Here is a 14,141-nt window from a genome sequence, read left to right as displayed (position 1 = left end):
TCCTGGACCAAGGAGAAAGTGATGAGGCTTCAAATGTACAAAACCAGTTCCCTAAAATACACCAAGATGGAAATGGAGCATCTCAGATTACTAAGTAACAAAACAATGTGGTTATCATTTGGCAAATGGCACACTTAGTGTTAGTTAGAACTGTTTTTTATGAAGGTGAGGGCGTGGAGCCGTAGGATGTAAGCTGAGACAGCCTTCTCAAAGAGAATAATATGGACTCTATCCCACTAAAATGTCTTATTTACCTGGGATGCCACCTTGGAAAGGTGAGTTCAGCACCTGGTCCTCAGGTTCAGGGTAGACCAGGCAGCCCATTCAGGGGCCCTGACTGCAGATTTAAGGAGGATGCTGACCAGCATGATACGACATGCAGATTCACAAGACAAGGGGCGGAGAGGACCTGAAGACCGAGTCCAGGAAGAATCCATTTCTAGTTCTTTGAAGACCATCTCCCCACATCCATCCTGTTAGAGGCCATTATTTTGCATGTTTTGTTCACCAGAGTATCCCATGTCTACAACAGGGCCTGGCACAGTGCAGATGCTCAAAAAAAAAAAAAAAAGTTTCTAGTAGTGAATTTACTCACGAGTTTGGGATTCAATTATGAAAACAGCCACTTCCTGGCGAATTTCCACTTTTTCCCCTATAAACAGAACTTCCAGCTTCTAAGCTGGACAGATCTTTACTGAACCAAGGGAAAGAACCCTGAGTACAGAAGAGATGACACAAGCCCCATTCCCACAATAAGGATGATGCTACATCATGTCTCCATTCATCGCATCACAGAGAAGCCGGGATCCCTGAGATGCTGGCAACTCTAACAAGTGGCATACTGTGGACCATAGTCTGGGTTCTTCTCCACATCTGACGGAATCTCACCTTCACCCATCTAACACAGTCCTCAATTTTTAAATTTTCTTCCATTAATTGGGCTTTTCTGTGGATCCTATTCCTTCGCTGATCTGCCCCTTCTATTTGCCAGAGGCCTCTATTCAGGTTTTTTTTTTTTTTTAATGTTTCTTGGGATAATATTGATCTTTGAAATTTCTGTCCCATAGCTCCTTTCGTTCAGTAACAAAAATATGTTTGGTTGATTAGTCTGTTAGGTCATTCATTTAGGGCATGCATTCACTTTCAATCACCTTTCAAAGCTATGTTATTCATTTCTATTTTGCTATGTGCTGGGGAATATATGACTATTATAAACTATCCAGACATTTATAATTCAAGTGGAGAGATATGAATCTTTTTAAAAAGTCTCCATAACCTATTTTACATACCTAAAACTAAGTGAATCCTTTCCCACTCCCTCTCCATAATATGCCCCTTGAATAAGAAATTACCGGGATATTTTGTACCTTCTATGGTATGTCCTTTTCAACTGATGTAGGTGTATACATCCTTCGATTACATTTGCTGGATGGTCAAATTGCTACATACATATAATCCAGCTTTAAAAAAAAAATGCTGGCTTAGGGGCACATGAGTGGCTCACTCGGTTAAGTGTCTGCCTTCAGCTAAGGTTATGATCCTAGGGTCCTGGGATCCAGCCCCACATCAGGCTCCCTGCTTCTCCCTCTCTCTCTGCCTTCTACTTCCCCTCCCTGTGCTCTCTCAAATAAATAAATAAAATCTTTTTTTAAAAAAATGCCAGCTCAAACGCAGCAAGGACTTTTGTTCAGTTCATCACTGTCAGCATCTGTAGGTTCCAGAACAGAACCAGGTAAAGGAAACAGTTGACGAAAGTTTTTCTGAGTGGTGTGTGTATCGGGTGGGAACTATCTTCTAGGGAAAGAACCTGGCTGATAGGTTATTCGTGAGTTCTGAGCAGTTGTTCCTTTGGGTGATTAACAAAGTTAAACACATCCAAACACACTAGAGTATATTATTGAATCAAATGTATTCACTTTCCCTTTGAAGGTGGAAGGACTTACTTTAGTAGCCTAAAATAAACTGAATAAATTTAGAACCGAAGAAACACAAGAGCTAACCATATAACGATCGTGGTGGGAATGAAAGATTCACGCCCTCCCCCTAAAAAGGGAGGGAGTGCACTGTTATAACTCTAACAATTAATGTGCAGTATATACCACCTCCTTCGAATTAAAGAGCGACCATCGTATCAGTGAGTTTGATTCAAGGTATAGTGTCCTAAAATGTACACTATGTACATTATCTGACGTAAAATGATGTTAGACTGGTGACAGAAATCTCTAAATTATTCATTTTCACAGGGCTTATTTGCTTTACGTGTTTTCTGGTACTTTGCCAAAGATGTTCCACGGTTGGCGTGTTCAGAGTTTTGCTTCTGTAGGATTTCCTCTGCCAACTGATGAGGCAGAATGCTGCACTGACAACCCTGCCACATTCACTGCCTTCAGAGCTCTTCCAACCGTTCTGTGTGAACTCTCTGCCGCCCACTGAAGTCTTACTTCTGGGGAAGGGGTTTTCCAGGGTCATTGTATTTCTACCAGCTACGAGCTCACTGATGATATGTGACCTATAAAGCACCAGTAAGGTCTGTCTTTCCACAAAGGCTTTCCCGATCTTTATACTATTCCTGGTCTTTATACTATTTGTCTCCATATACGCTTATCAACCACATAATGAGCTAGGTTTTAGTCAAGGGTTTTCCACCTTGATCGTATCACACTTTATTCCTGGGTGCTTTTTGTGACATAGAATATGACGTAACTGATCAGTGAAGGCACGACCACATTCACTGCATTCAAAAGGTTTCTCTGTGCAAATTCTGTTATCTGCTGACGGTGTGCACCTGGCACCTGGCTGTCCCACAGTGGCTATGTTCCTATCCGCTAGGAGCCCACGGAGGTGTAAGGAAGTCTGAGCTGCTACAGAAGGCATCTGCACGGACACCATGTTAACAGGGTCTTTCTTCTGCATGCTATCGTTTGAAAGGGATGAGCTCTGGCTCTCTGAGAAAGGATTCTCCAACGCGCCTGAACGTGCACCCTTCTCTCTTGCATGCAACATTCCCTTATGGTAAACAAGGCATGACAGGTGAGAGAAAGCCTTCCCACAGTCAGCACATCCATAGGGCCTCTCTCCTGTATGAGTTCTCCGGTGTCGGTTAAGGCACGACTTATCTCTAAAAGCCTTCCCACAGTCACTGCAGGTATACGGTTTCTCTCCTGTGTGAATTCTCTGGTGGTTAATGAGACCAGACTTGTGTGAACAGGATTTTCCACACTCAGTACACACAAAGGGCGTCTTTCCAGTGTGAAATCGCTGATGTGATATGAGGCATGTCTTCTGGCTAAAGCCTTTCCCACATTCGGTGCATACGTAGGGTTTCTCTCCAGTGTGAGTTCGTTGATGTATAAGGAGATTGCCCTTCTGAATGAAACCTTTCCCACACTCACTGCATATATAAGGCTTCTCCCCAGTATGCGTTCGCTGATGTACAATGAGATTGCCCTTCTGAATGAAGCCTTTTCCACAATCACTGCATATATACGATTTCTCTCCTGTATGAGTCTTCTGATGGGCATTGAGCTGTGACTTCCAGCGGAACGTTTTGTCACATTCAGTGCATTCATAAGGTTTTTCTCCCGTATGAGTTCTCTGGTGTTCAATGAGCCTGGACTTTCTGGAGAATGCTTTGTCACACAGACTGCATCCGTGAGGCTTCTCTCCTGTGTGAACTCTCTGATGGTTAATGAGCCGAGACTTCTTGATGAAGCCTTTTCCACACTCACTGCACACATAGGGTTTCTCTCCTGTATGAGTTTTCTGATGCATGAGTAGCCGTGATTTTTTGGGGAATGCTTTGTCACATTCAGAGCATTCATACCGCTTCTCTCCTACGTGAGTTTTCTGATGTTCAGTGAGTCTGGACTTTCTGGAAAAGGCTTTCCCGCATATGCTGCACCCATGAGGCTTCTCTCCCGTGTGAACTCTCTGATGATCCATGAGCCGAGACTTTTTAAAGAAGCCTTTCCCACATTCACTGCATACATGGGGTTTCTCTATCTTTTGAGTTCTTTGATGCTTGCTGAATTGAGAATTTGTATTCATAGAATTCCCACATTCAGGAAGTTTAATTTCAATACAATACCGGTGATGCTTTGTATGGGAGAAGGATTTCATATCTCCATTAACCTCAGTGAGGTTCTTTACTTCATGGCTTCTGTCCTGGTTGACTAAACTTAAATTTGATTTCAGTGTTTCCCCACGTAAGTCAAAGATATCATGATTTTGCCTTAAGGGAAAATTACTTTTACTCTGATGAATGATGTTTCCAAATGCATTATGTTCATGGCATTGTTTCATTCTCTTTAGACATCTTTGATTTTGCAAGGGCCCCTGTAGATGACCATCATCTTTCTTGATCTCTAGGAAAGAAGAGAAGAATGAATCTTTCCATGAGCTTGGTATATAATAAAACTCTTCCACAAATGGCTTTGTGTAGCCTGGCTCTTTATTGATAACACTATGACCTCATTTTAAAGAAAGTCCAAGTAAATATGTTTGTTATCACTTGGACAATGATTAAACACAATAATATAAGCAAAGAAAATACAAGTTAAGAACAGTTGCATAGACAAAGTTAGATCATTCAAAATGAATAAACATAGATTTGCTGCCTTTTTTTTTTTTAAAGATTTATTTATTTATTTTAGAGAGTGGGAGAGAGAGCACAAGCAGGAGGGGCAGAGGGAGAGGGAGAATCTCAAGCAGACACCACTCTGAGCACAGAGCCCAACATGGGCTTGAACCCAGGACCCTGAGATCATGACCTGAGCCGAAGTCAGACAATTAACCTACTGAGCCACCCAGGTGCCCCGCTTTACTGTTCATTTTGACAATTAACTTTACACAGCCCAGAACTATAGCACAAGATGCTTCATTCAAGGGGTGCCTGGGTGGCTCAGTCACCTGGACATCCAACTCTTGATTTCAGCTAAGGTCATGATTTCGGGATTGTGAGATCAACCCCCGAATTGGGCTCCATGCTGAGCGTGGAGCCTGCTTAAGATTCTCTCTCTCGGGCGCCTGGGTGGCACAGCGGTTCCACGTCTGCCTTCGGCTTAGGGCATGATCCCGGCGTTATGGGATCGAGCCTCACATCAGGCTCCTCTGCTGTGAGCCTGCTTCTTCCTCTCCCACTCCTCCTGCATGTGTTCCCTCTCTCGCTGGCTGTCTCTATCTCTGTCAGATAAATAAATAAATAAAATCTTTAAAAAAAAAAAAAAAGAAAGATAAGATTCTCTCTCTCCCTCAGCCCCTCCTCCCACTCACGTGTGCGCTCTTAAAAAAAAAAAAAAGCCTCATTCAAAAGCTGAACCTCTACATATTACATGTCCTCTATTTGGTACTAAAATCTTACTCCTAGAATATATTGCTTTACTTCTCACTAAATTCAATTCTTTCCAGCACATACAAAGATTCTGGTTCACCACCTAGGCTCATGAAGGCCTGCTTATGGCACTGTATGTAGACTAGCCCAGGCCATCACCCAAATCTAAAAAAAGCACACTCTCAAAAGGGGTCTGGGTACCATATTAGGAAACCCTGCATTTAACAAATAGTCATTGTTCTGATTGCTAGTTGTCCAAGGCTCTTCTTAATCTGTACACCTATCACAGGAGATCTACTCAATCCGTATTTCTATCTCTAGTCCTAAACTCTCCCTGGACGACTCAGGTACATCCAAAGACAGCATGTTGCACCTGGATGTGCACAAGCATGGTCTGACGACGTACAATGTCCAAAACAGAGCCCCTGACTTCTCAAACCACACCTTCTCCACACAGCCTCTTCATCTCAGAAATGGCAACTCCCTCTTCGCAGACTCGCACCAAAAAGACTTACCAGCATCCTGCTTTTGTATTTTCTCTCACACCCTCTATCTACTTCAGTAGGAAATCATTTCTGCCCTCTTTATAAACACATTCGGAAGCTGACCAACCCTCATCCTCTCTCCGCAGGTGTCCTGGACTATGGCGACAGGTTCCCAGCTGGTTTCAGGCATCAACCCCTATCTGCTACTGTCTCCTTTCTATGAAGAGCCAAAGCCATCATTCTGAGTATGATTTCATATATGTCTTCTACTGAAAACTCCCTATTGTTTTCTTCTCTCATTATTTAAAAATATCAAGCCCGTGAAATGTCCTTCCATGGTCCTACATGAGCTGTTTACTCCCAACTCCAGCCACTACACCACTGCCGTTATCTCTGCATGATCGCCAGCCACGCCCTCTGGCTCCCTTCCCTGTATTCATAGGGGCTTCCCTGAGGTTCTACAAACACCCTCCTGCCTTGGGCCTTTGATTTTCATCTTTTTTTTTTTTTTTAAAGATTTTATTTATTTGAGAGAGAGAGCAAGAAAGAGCACAAGTGAGGGGGCAGGAGAGGGAGAAGCAAGCAGGGAGCCTGACGTGGGCCTTGATCCCAGAACCCCGGGATCACGACCTGAGCCAAAGGCAGAAGCTTAACCAACTAAGCCATCCAGGTACCCGAGCTTTGGGCCTTTGAACTCACCATTTTGTCTACTTGGAGCTCAATTCACCTGAGGCCTCACATCCCTCATACAGCTGCTCAAAGGCATCTTACCAAAGACATATTCCCACTCCCTAAAGAGCTAAGATTAGAGGCCCCAGGTAGACTCCCAGGTGCTAGAGCAGCTCCAGGGCTTTGCGCACTATTCCACTGCTGTCCCACGGATCTTCCTGGAACTTTTTATCACAAGACATCATATTTGTTTATTTTGCTTAATTTTGTTTCTCCTCATACAAACTCATCTCCCAAAAAGAATTTTGTTGTTGCTGCTGTTGTTCACAACTGTCAGGGCCTGTGTGTAAGAGGCTACCAAAAACAAAATAAAACAAAACAAAAATAACATTTAAGGTAAGCAAAAATATTTAAAACAAAGATCCTCATGTATGGAACACATTAAGGAGACTCCTTCAAATATAGCTGACCTTGACTTTAGGAAGAGGGAAGCAAACTCTATATAAGCAAGAGCTGTATCATGGATATTGTTTATCAAAGAGAAATTTCCATCCTATTAGACTGGTAATATGGGGCACCTGGGTGGTTCAGTCAGTTAAGCGTCTGGCTTTGGCTCAGGTCATGATCCAGGGGTCCTGGTATCAAGCCCCACCCTAGGCTCCCTGCTCAGCAGGGAGTCTGCCTCTCCCTCTCCCTCTACCCCTCCCACCACTCATGTTCTCCCTCTCTCTCTCAAATAAATAAAATCTTAAAAAAAAAAAAAAAAAAAGACTGGTAATATGATTAGTTGGGACTTACTGTTACTGATTATCATAAGGAAAAGGAAAGATTCAAGGGAATGAATCCAGCAGCTTCATTTAACACGGACTACAGTAATGATCAGAATGAACAATTATACAAGGAAATTACAGCAAAGCAGGCATGGGGTTTAATGATGTGGTCTGGGCTGGGAACAATCAATGACAAATTTTAAGAAATCAACAGGAATAGCAAATACTCTACATAAGGGAGCTGAGAAGGTTATGGAAGTGTCTAGGAAAAACACACTTCACCGCCCCTGGTTCCCACAGAGAGCCCCTACAACTCTTACAATTTCCTAAGTGATAAGAGCACTCAGAGCATCTTCTGTTCTCATCTTTGTTTCTGACCTTGGCTCTTGACACAGGCCTCATAAATCCCTTCGAATTTCCTGGGTTGATAAGAGGGTCTTTCGTTCTAATAAGGTGACTCTGAGTGGGCTGCTGGATGGGGGCTGGTCAGCAGAAAGACCAAGCCATGATTAGAAGTTTGGAACTTTCAGCCCCACCTTCCATCCTCCAGAGAGGGGAGGGGGTTGGAGACAGAGTTAATGACTGATCATGCCTGTGAGGAAGCCTCCAGAAAATTCCAGGAGCACGGGCTTCAGGGAGCTTCCATATTGCTGAACACATGGAGGTGCTGGGAGACTGGGGCCTGGAGCTTCCATGCCCTTTTCCACATACCTCACCCTATGCATCTCTTCCTCTGGATGTTCGTTCATATCCTTTATCATATCCTTTTATAATAAACTGGTAAACAGCAAGTATTTCCCTGAGTTTTCTGAGCTGTTGCAGCAAGCAATCAAATCCAAGGGGGAGAAAGTCATGGGAACCTCTGAATTGTAGCCTAGACAGACAGACGTTGTGAGTAACCAGGGGACCTACTAATTGTGATTGATATCTAAAGAGTGGGGGGGGGTGTAAAAAAAGAATACCCTTTTCCTTAATCAGTAAGTGTGATTATTCTTTCCAGAAAAATAAAAAATAAAAAATATGGGCGCCTGGGTGGCTCAGTTGGTTAAGCATCTGCCTTTGGCTCGGGTCATGATCCCAGGGCCCTGGGTTCGAGCCCCACGTCAGACTCCCTGTTCACCGAAGAGCCTGTTTTTCCCTCTCCCTCTGCCTGCTCCTCCCCCTGCTTGTGCTCTGTCAAATAAATAAATAAAATCTTTTAGAAAGAAAGAAAGAAAGAAAGAAAGAAAGAAAGAAAGAAAGAAAGAAAGTAAGTAAGTAAGTGGGGGGCAATCTAATGTGACAGAGCCCTTAACCTGTGGGATCTTATGCTTCCCCATGTAATGATAACATCAGAATTGAGGTCAATTGTAGGACACCTGGCTGGTGCTGCAAAGAACTGCTTGGTGTGAGGAAAACTGTCAACACGTGGTGTCAGAAGTACTGTGTGTGTGGTCATGGTGTCAGAGTAAAGAAGACCCATGAGGTTTTCCTACACAGCCAGGATGTAAGACTTAAAGAACAGCAGGTACTGTGGACTGAATGTTTATGTCCCCCCCAAATTCACATTGTTGAAATTCTAACTCCCAATCAAAAATGGAGGTGAATATTAAGAAAGGAAATTGACATTATCCAAAGGGGCAGGAAAGGGCAGCAGTCAGCAGACGGTGCTCAAATCAAACATTTCTCTTTGGAGAGAGGTGTGGAAGACAGACTTTCATAGCAAGAGAAGCAGAAGGAACAGGTGGCGATATAGTGCTGGGAGAAGAAGGGTGGTAAGAGTTGAGAATTCTAAAAAGAAAACTAGAGAGAAAATTAGTGGAGATCTGTATGAAACAAACAGGGATTGAACCCAAGAAGAGATAAGGGCTCCAAGCACCTCAAGGAAAAAGAGCGCTTCTCGGGGAGATTCCTAGAGCTCTGTTCACATGTCCTCAGACACCCTGGCAGCTGTGACACCTCTGAGTGACTAAAGACGACTTCCTCACCACCTTCCTTGTTGGTTTTCTCTCACCTGGATGGAATCGACTGTGGATTTCATCTTCTGTCGTCCACAGTTCCTCTTGTTCCAATCTGGAGAGTGCGTCAGGCTTGCTGGCCACGTACCCTGTTCACAGGAAATGAGAGAGGAGGGAGGCTCTGTGAACTGGGCTGGGCTCTGCCAACACAGAACAATGTTATATTTTAGGAGCCACGCAATTTGCAGATCAGCAAAGTTAAAGGTCTTCTCTCAGGACGGGCACATGATAGCCTCCATTCTGGGGCCAGAGAAGGGACTGAGACTCTATACTTCTGAGTGGCGCAGACATGCCAGAGCTCTCAGAAGCTACGAGAGGAAAGGCCAATGATGGGGACCCCCTAAGTGACCCAGGGTAGCTGTCCTCACCCACTGACACCAGGTTCCTATAGTTCTCCAACATCACATCCCGGTACAGGTTCTTCTGGGCAGGGGCCAGGAGCTGCCACTCCTCCCAGGTGAAGTCCACGGCCACATCCTCCAGTGTCAGCGATCCCCATAACAACATGGCCCTGTTTCATGTGCGTGTTCCTCTAGTTACTGAAATGGAAGGCATATAAAGGAAGTTGCTGTGCTCATATTCCCCACATAGGCTACATCTATACATTTAGGTGTTTTGATTTTTTTTTTTAAACTACATTGTTATAGAATCAAAAATACATCCACATTCAATTCTGTATATAACAAAATATTCCGTAATCATACAGTAGCATTCAACAAATCACAAGTTTCTGTAATAAGTAGCCATTAAATTCCCCTGCGAAACTGAAAACATTTGCAATATATGTACGTGAAGCATTAGCTCTACATATACATGAAGAAGAATCTTACTTTTGCTCTAGACTTCGTAATCACTGGAATTTTTTTATCTTTAAGATATATTCAGGGACCTTTACAGGGTTAAATTTTAAAAGGTAATAAAAGAGGAGGCAGTAGGAATTCGCTTTGAACAGGAGCATTTTTCTTAGGTCACCTAGGGTTTATTTCTACATTAACCCTGCCAGCCTCAAGGCTGGGTCCATGGGTCACCTTGTTAAGATCCCAGGAAGAACTGTGCCCACTGAGTTCTCCTAGTCTATTCTCAAAGAGCTCGTCAAGAAACCTTCTTTTGCACTGAGGAGAAATCTGAAGCTAAGGACACTGTCTACCATACAACGTCTAGGAAGCACCATTAAAGAAAAGTCCTGACACCCAAGTGCCATGAAATATATAGTGACATCCTTGTGGAACCAGGCTGCTTTCTCTTCCATCACTGCATATGCTGTGATCATCATGATTCTCTAACTGTGATGGCCACCAGAGGTATAAGCTGAAAGCTAGCGTAGCCTGTAGGACGCTCCAGTCACCTGTGATGTTCTAACATTAGTCATTTAGTGTGGATCCTATGAACAATACATTCTTTTTTTTTTTTTTTAAGATTTTATTTATTTATTTGACAGAGATAGAGACAGCCAGCGAGAGAGGGAACAGAAGCAGGGGGAGTGGAAGAGGAAGAAGCAGGCTCATAGCAGAGGAGGCTGACATGGGGCTCGATCCCATAACGCTGGGATCACGCCCTGAGCCGAAGGCAGACGCCCAACCGCTGTACCACCCAGGCGCCCCTGAACAATACATTCCTGATCCTATTTGCCTTGATACTGAAGTTGGAATCTAAGTCTATGTCTGCACAGTATGTTCCGGCACAAGTCCTAGTTTACCAATTTATACTTTTCCACGTAAGTCAACTGAGTTTTAAAGTCCTCCAGAAATCAATCACAGATTGAAGGAAGGAATAAAACAAAGTCACCTGGTCCTTAATCATTTTCTTCTGTTACTGGAAAACAGCCAGTAATGGGGAATTGTGTGTTTAGTTTCTTCTTGAATTCCCCTCAATTCCTGAAATCTTGGTCTCTGGTCAATGGTGACCCCACAATGACCACACGCAGGTCCTGAGACCTCGTCCTTGCTTTACTTGTTGGATCTTGCTCCTAGAGTAGGACCTGTGGGCTGAAATGTAAATTCACTTTGAGTGCACATTTCCCTCTGGACCCAGTGTTATTCCTGCTACTGCCCCTCACTGCACTTCAAGGCCATCTGTCCCTTTATTTGAAATCCCAGAGGCTACTGCACTCTGGAGCAATGAAACACCAGACTGTGAATATGTGAACACTTTCTTCTATGCAGTGGAGTGGAGTCCGTGAAAGGGAGCCAAGAAAGGAGAACCAGCATAGCATAACACCCCACAGCAGACGGGTTCTCACACAAGTCAGTTTTCGGAAGGAGAACACGTAAAACAGGTGAGGATTTGGACATCTATTCCTTTAAGACCAAGTGTGCTCATGGACAAAAGTTTTTATACACACCTCAGTTTGCAGACAAATGTGCTCAGCAAAACATGACCTAACAAACCATTTTCACTAATCATCATGTGAAAGGAAACAAAGGCAAACCAATAGAAAAAAATTATGTCTGGGCAGGAAAGGAGGGTGGATTAGAGGCCATCATTTAAACTAAATCTGCAGTCAGTTTATTTCTTTAAAAAAGCACCAATGACCTAAAAGACAAAACAAAATTAATCGTAACCATGTACATCATGGAGGAAAATGCCACTGAACGAAAATGGCAGAGTGGGAAGTTCCAAGGCCGCGTGCCTCCACAGAAACACTGAAACAACAAGTAAGGACTGTCAGAATAGAGAACAAAACAAAACCTTTATCACGACTCTGAACAACCATCACAGGTTTATAGCAGCAGAGTGATCACTCCATCAAGAACAAGGCGACTTAAAAATGGGAGGAAAGCTCTGTGTCATTTTTATTTGCCCTTGCTTCACCCCCTCCCCAGTTTGGTCATAGTCCTAGAGATGGGAACCAGCATTCCCAGTGGGGGACTCTGGTGCCTGGTCCTGGAATGAGTAGAGCAGACTTTATTTGCCAAGCATTGTGTTTATCTGTTCCAAACTGTGAGGCCTACCCTAAGGACTAATGCAATGTGCTCATCCCTTTAATTTGGACCTCACACAAGATGGAAAAGCAGTGGATGTTTCTCAAAAACAACGTAAGGTGGGGGTGCCTGGGTGGCTCAGTTGGATAAGCGACTGACCCTTGATTTCGGTTCAGGTCCTGACCTCAGGGTTGTGGGATCAAGCCCCATGTCGGGCTCCGCACTCAGCGTGGAGTCTGCTTGAGATTCTCTCTCCCTCTTCCTCTGCTCTTCCCCCCATTCGTGTGCACTCTCTAAATAAATAAATAAATAAAATCTGAAAAAAAAAAAAAAAAAGAACAATGTAAGGTGGACCAACAACCTCCAGCTGCCCGGGACAAAAGATGACCGTTGACGCGCAGCTGAACGGCCCGGCCTGGAGAAAAAGTTGGGAAGAGAGTTTCTTAGGGAACTTAAGCCATTCAAAAGCCCCAGGGCATACAGGGGAATTTATAAAGCCAAGTACAGGCGCAGGGCATTTTCCTTTCCTAAGCTTTCCCTCTGGCTGATCTCTACACTCAATGCAAGCAGGAAAGGAAGGTTAAGGCAGGGCTATAAATGAAACGGCCTGGCCAAGCACTGAAGGAACACCCCAGAACACAATACACAATCATGATACACACTAGGTGAAAGAAGCCAGACACAAAATGTCACATATTGTATGATTCCACTTATATGAAATATCCAGAATGGGCAAATCCACAGAAACTGAAGGCAGACTGGTAGTTGTCAGGGTCTGGGGGAGGAGACAGTGGGGAGTGACTGCTTAATTGGTACAGGATTTCCCTCAGGGAGATAAAAATGTTCTGGAACTAGATAGAAGTGGTGGTTGCGCAATGTTATATGTTTACTAAAACCCACTGAATTGTTCATTTTAAAATAGTTAATTTTGTTTTGTGAATTTCACCTCAATAAAAAAAATCCAATATGTCCTACATATCTTCAGCAGAACAATAAAGCATTTTCTCTAAAGTCAAGAACAAGACAAGGATGAGCAGTAACACCACCATTATGTATAACTCTTCTAGAAATGCTACTCAGTTAATTCAATAAAGAATCAAATAAAAATAATCAGTATCAGAGACAAGGAAGGAAATTATTAAAAGTTCCCCCAATATGATTAAATAAGAGTCAGAACTTCAGAGATTTCAGTGAACATGTATCAAAAATAAGTTTTCCATCTTACATTCTATGTATTAAATAAATTATATTTCTGATGTAAAAAAATAAGTTTTTAGTCAGAAGGCTGATTACAGACCTTATATCTAAAAGTTGATAGCATTTTTGGGGTGCTTGGCTGGCTCAGGGAGAAAAGCATGTGACTCCTGATCTCAGGGTCATGAGTTCGAGCCACATTTTGGGTGTAGAGATTACTTGAAAATAAATAAATAAACAAGTTGGTAGCATTCCAAAACACACATTTCTTATAGAAGTGTTACATGACTGACTATTTTAGGGGAATGGTTTAACACTTTGTACTGAATATCAATAGAGATTTTGCTAGAATCCCAGAAAGCCACGTTGGATTTCTTTGGGGATCTTTGGAATCTAGGAATCTTTGGAAAGGAAATATTGGCACAAGCATGCAAAGTTGATATACAAGTATTATTAGGTCTGCTAACAGAGAATTCATTGAATGAATAAAAGTACACACATCCAGTGAAATATTATGCAGCTATTAGAAATTCTAATATTTAGTGAAAATATATATACCTCAAGTTATGCATAGGATAAGCACATGAAAAGATGCTCAGTATCATTCTTCAGAGAATACAAATACAAATTGAAATACCACTCACACTCACTACAATGGATATAGTAAAAAAAAAAAAAGGGAAATAACAAGTGTTGGTGAGTATGTGGAAGAAATGGAACTTTCATAACTGCTAATGGAAATGTGAAATGGTGCAGTCACTTTGGAAAATAGTCTG

At 42.9% G+C, this 14,141-nt stretch overlaps 1 protein-coding gene across 13 annotated transcripts in view; it reads right to left on the bottom strand.

Moving 5' to 3' along the window:
• Positions 1-1,890: 1,890 nt before the first annotated feature.
• The window catches only part of ZNF613 (zinc finger protein 613), a 55,572-nt gene continuing 43,321 nt past the window's right edge, over positions 1,891-14,141 (bottom strand). For 7 of the 13 annotated variants that reach the window (XM_087871162.1, XM_045775214.2, XM_087871165.1 and 4 more), the window contains 4 exons: positions 11,036-11,235; positions 9,619-9,789; positions 9,247-9,339; positions 1,891-4,364 (listed from right to left, as the gene is read on the bottom strand). In XM_087871162.1, the coding sequence (XP_087727288.1) occupies positions 2,632-4,364; positions 9,247-9,339; positions 9,619-9,757 (1,965 nt within the window). In that variant the 5' untranslated portion in view covers positions 9,758-9,789; positions 11,036-11,235 and the 3' untranslated portion in view covers positions 1,891-2,631. Of the gene's footprint in view, positions 4,365-9,246; positions 9,340-9,618; positions 9,790-11,035; positions 11,236-12,330; positions 12,488-14,141 lie in introns of all 13 variants that reach the window. The other 6 variants (XM_087871170.1, XM_087871171.1, XM_087871174.1 and 3 more) reach the window with 2 other exon arrangements.

Source organism: Ursus americanus, chromosome 21 (genome assembly GCF_024610735.1).
Source record: "Ursus americanus isolate L20-20 chromosome 21, mUrsAme1.1.p, whole genome shotgun sequence".
NCBI classification, from domain to species: domain Eukaryota; kingdom Metazoa; phylum Chordata; class Mammalia; order Carnivora; family Ursidae; genus Ursus; species Ursus americanus.
The sequence above is the reverse complement of the archived record's forward strand: the minus strand, read 5'-3'. Positions and strand labels throughout refer to the sequence as shown.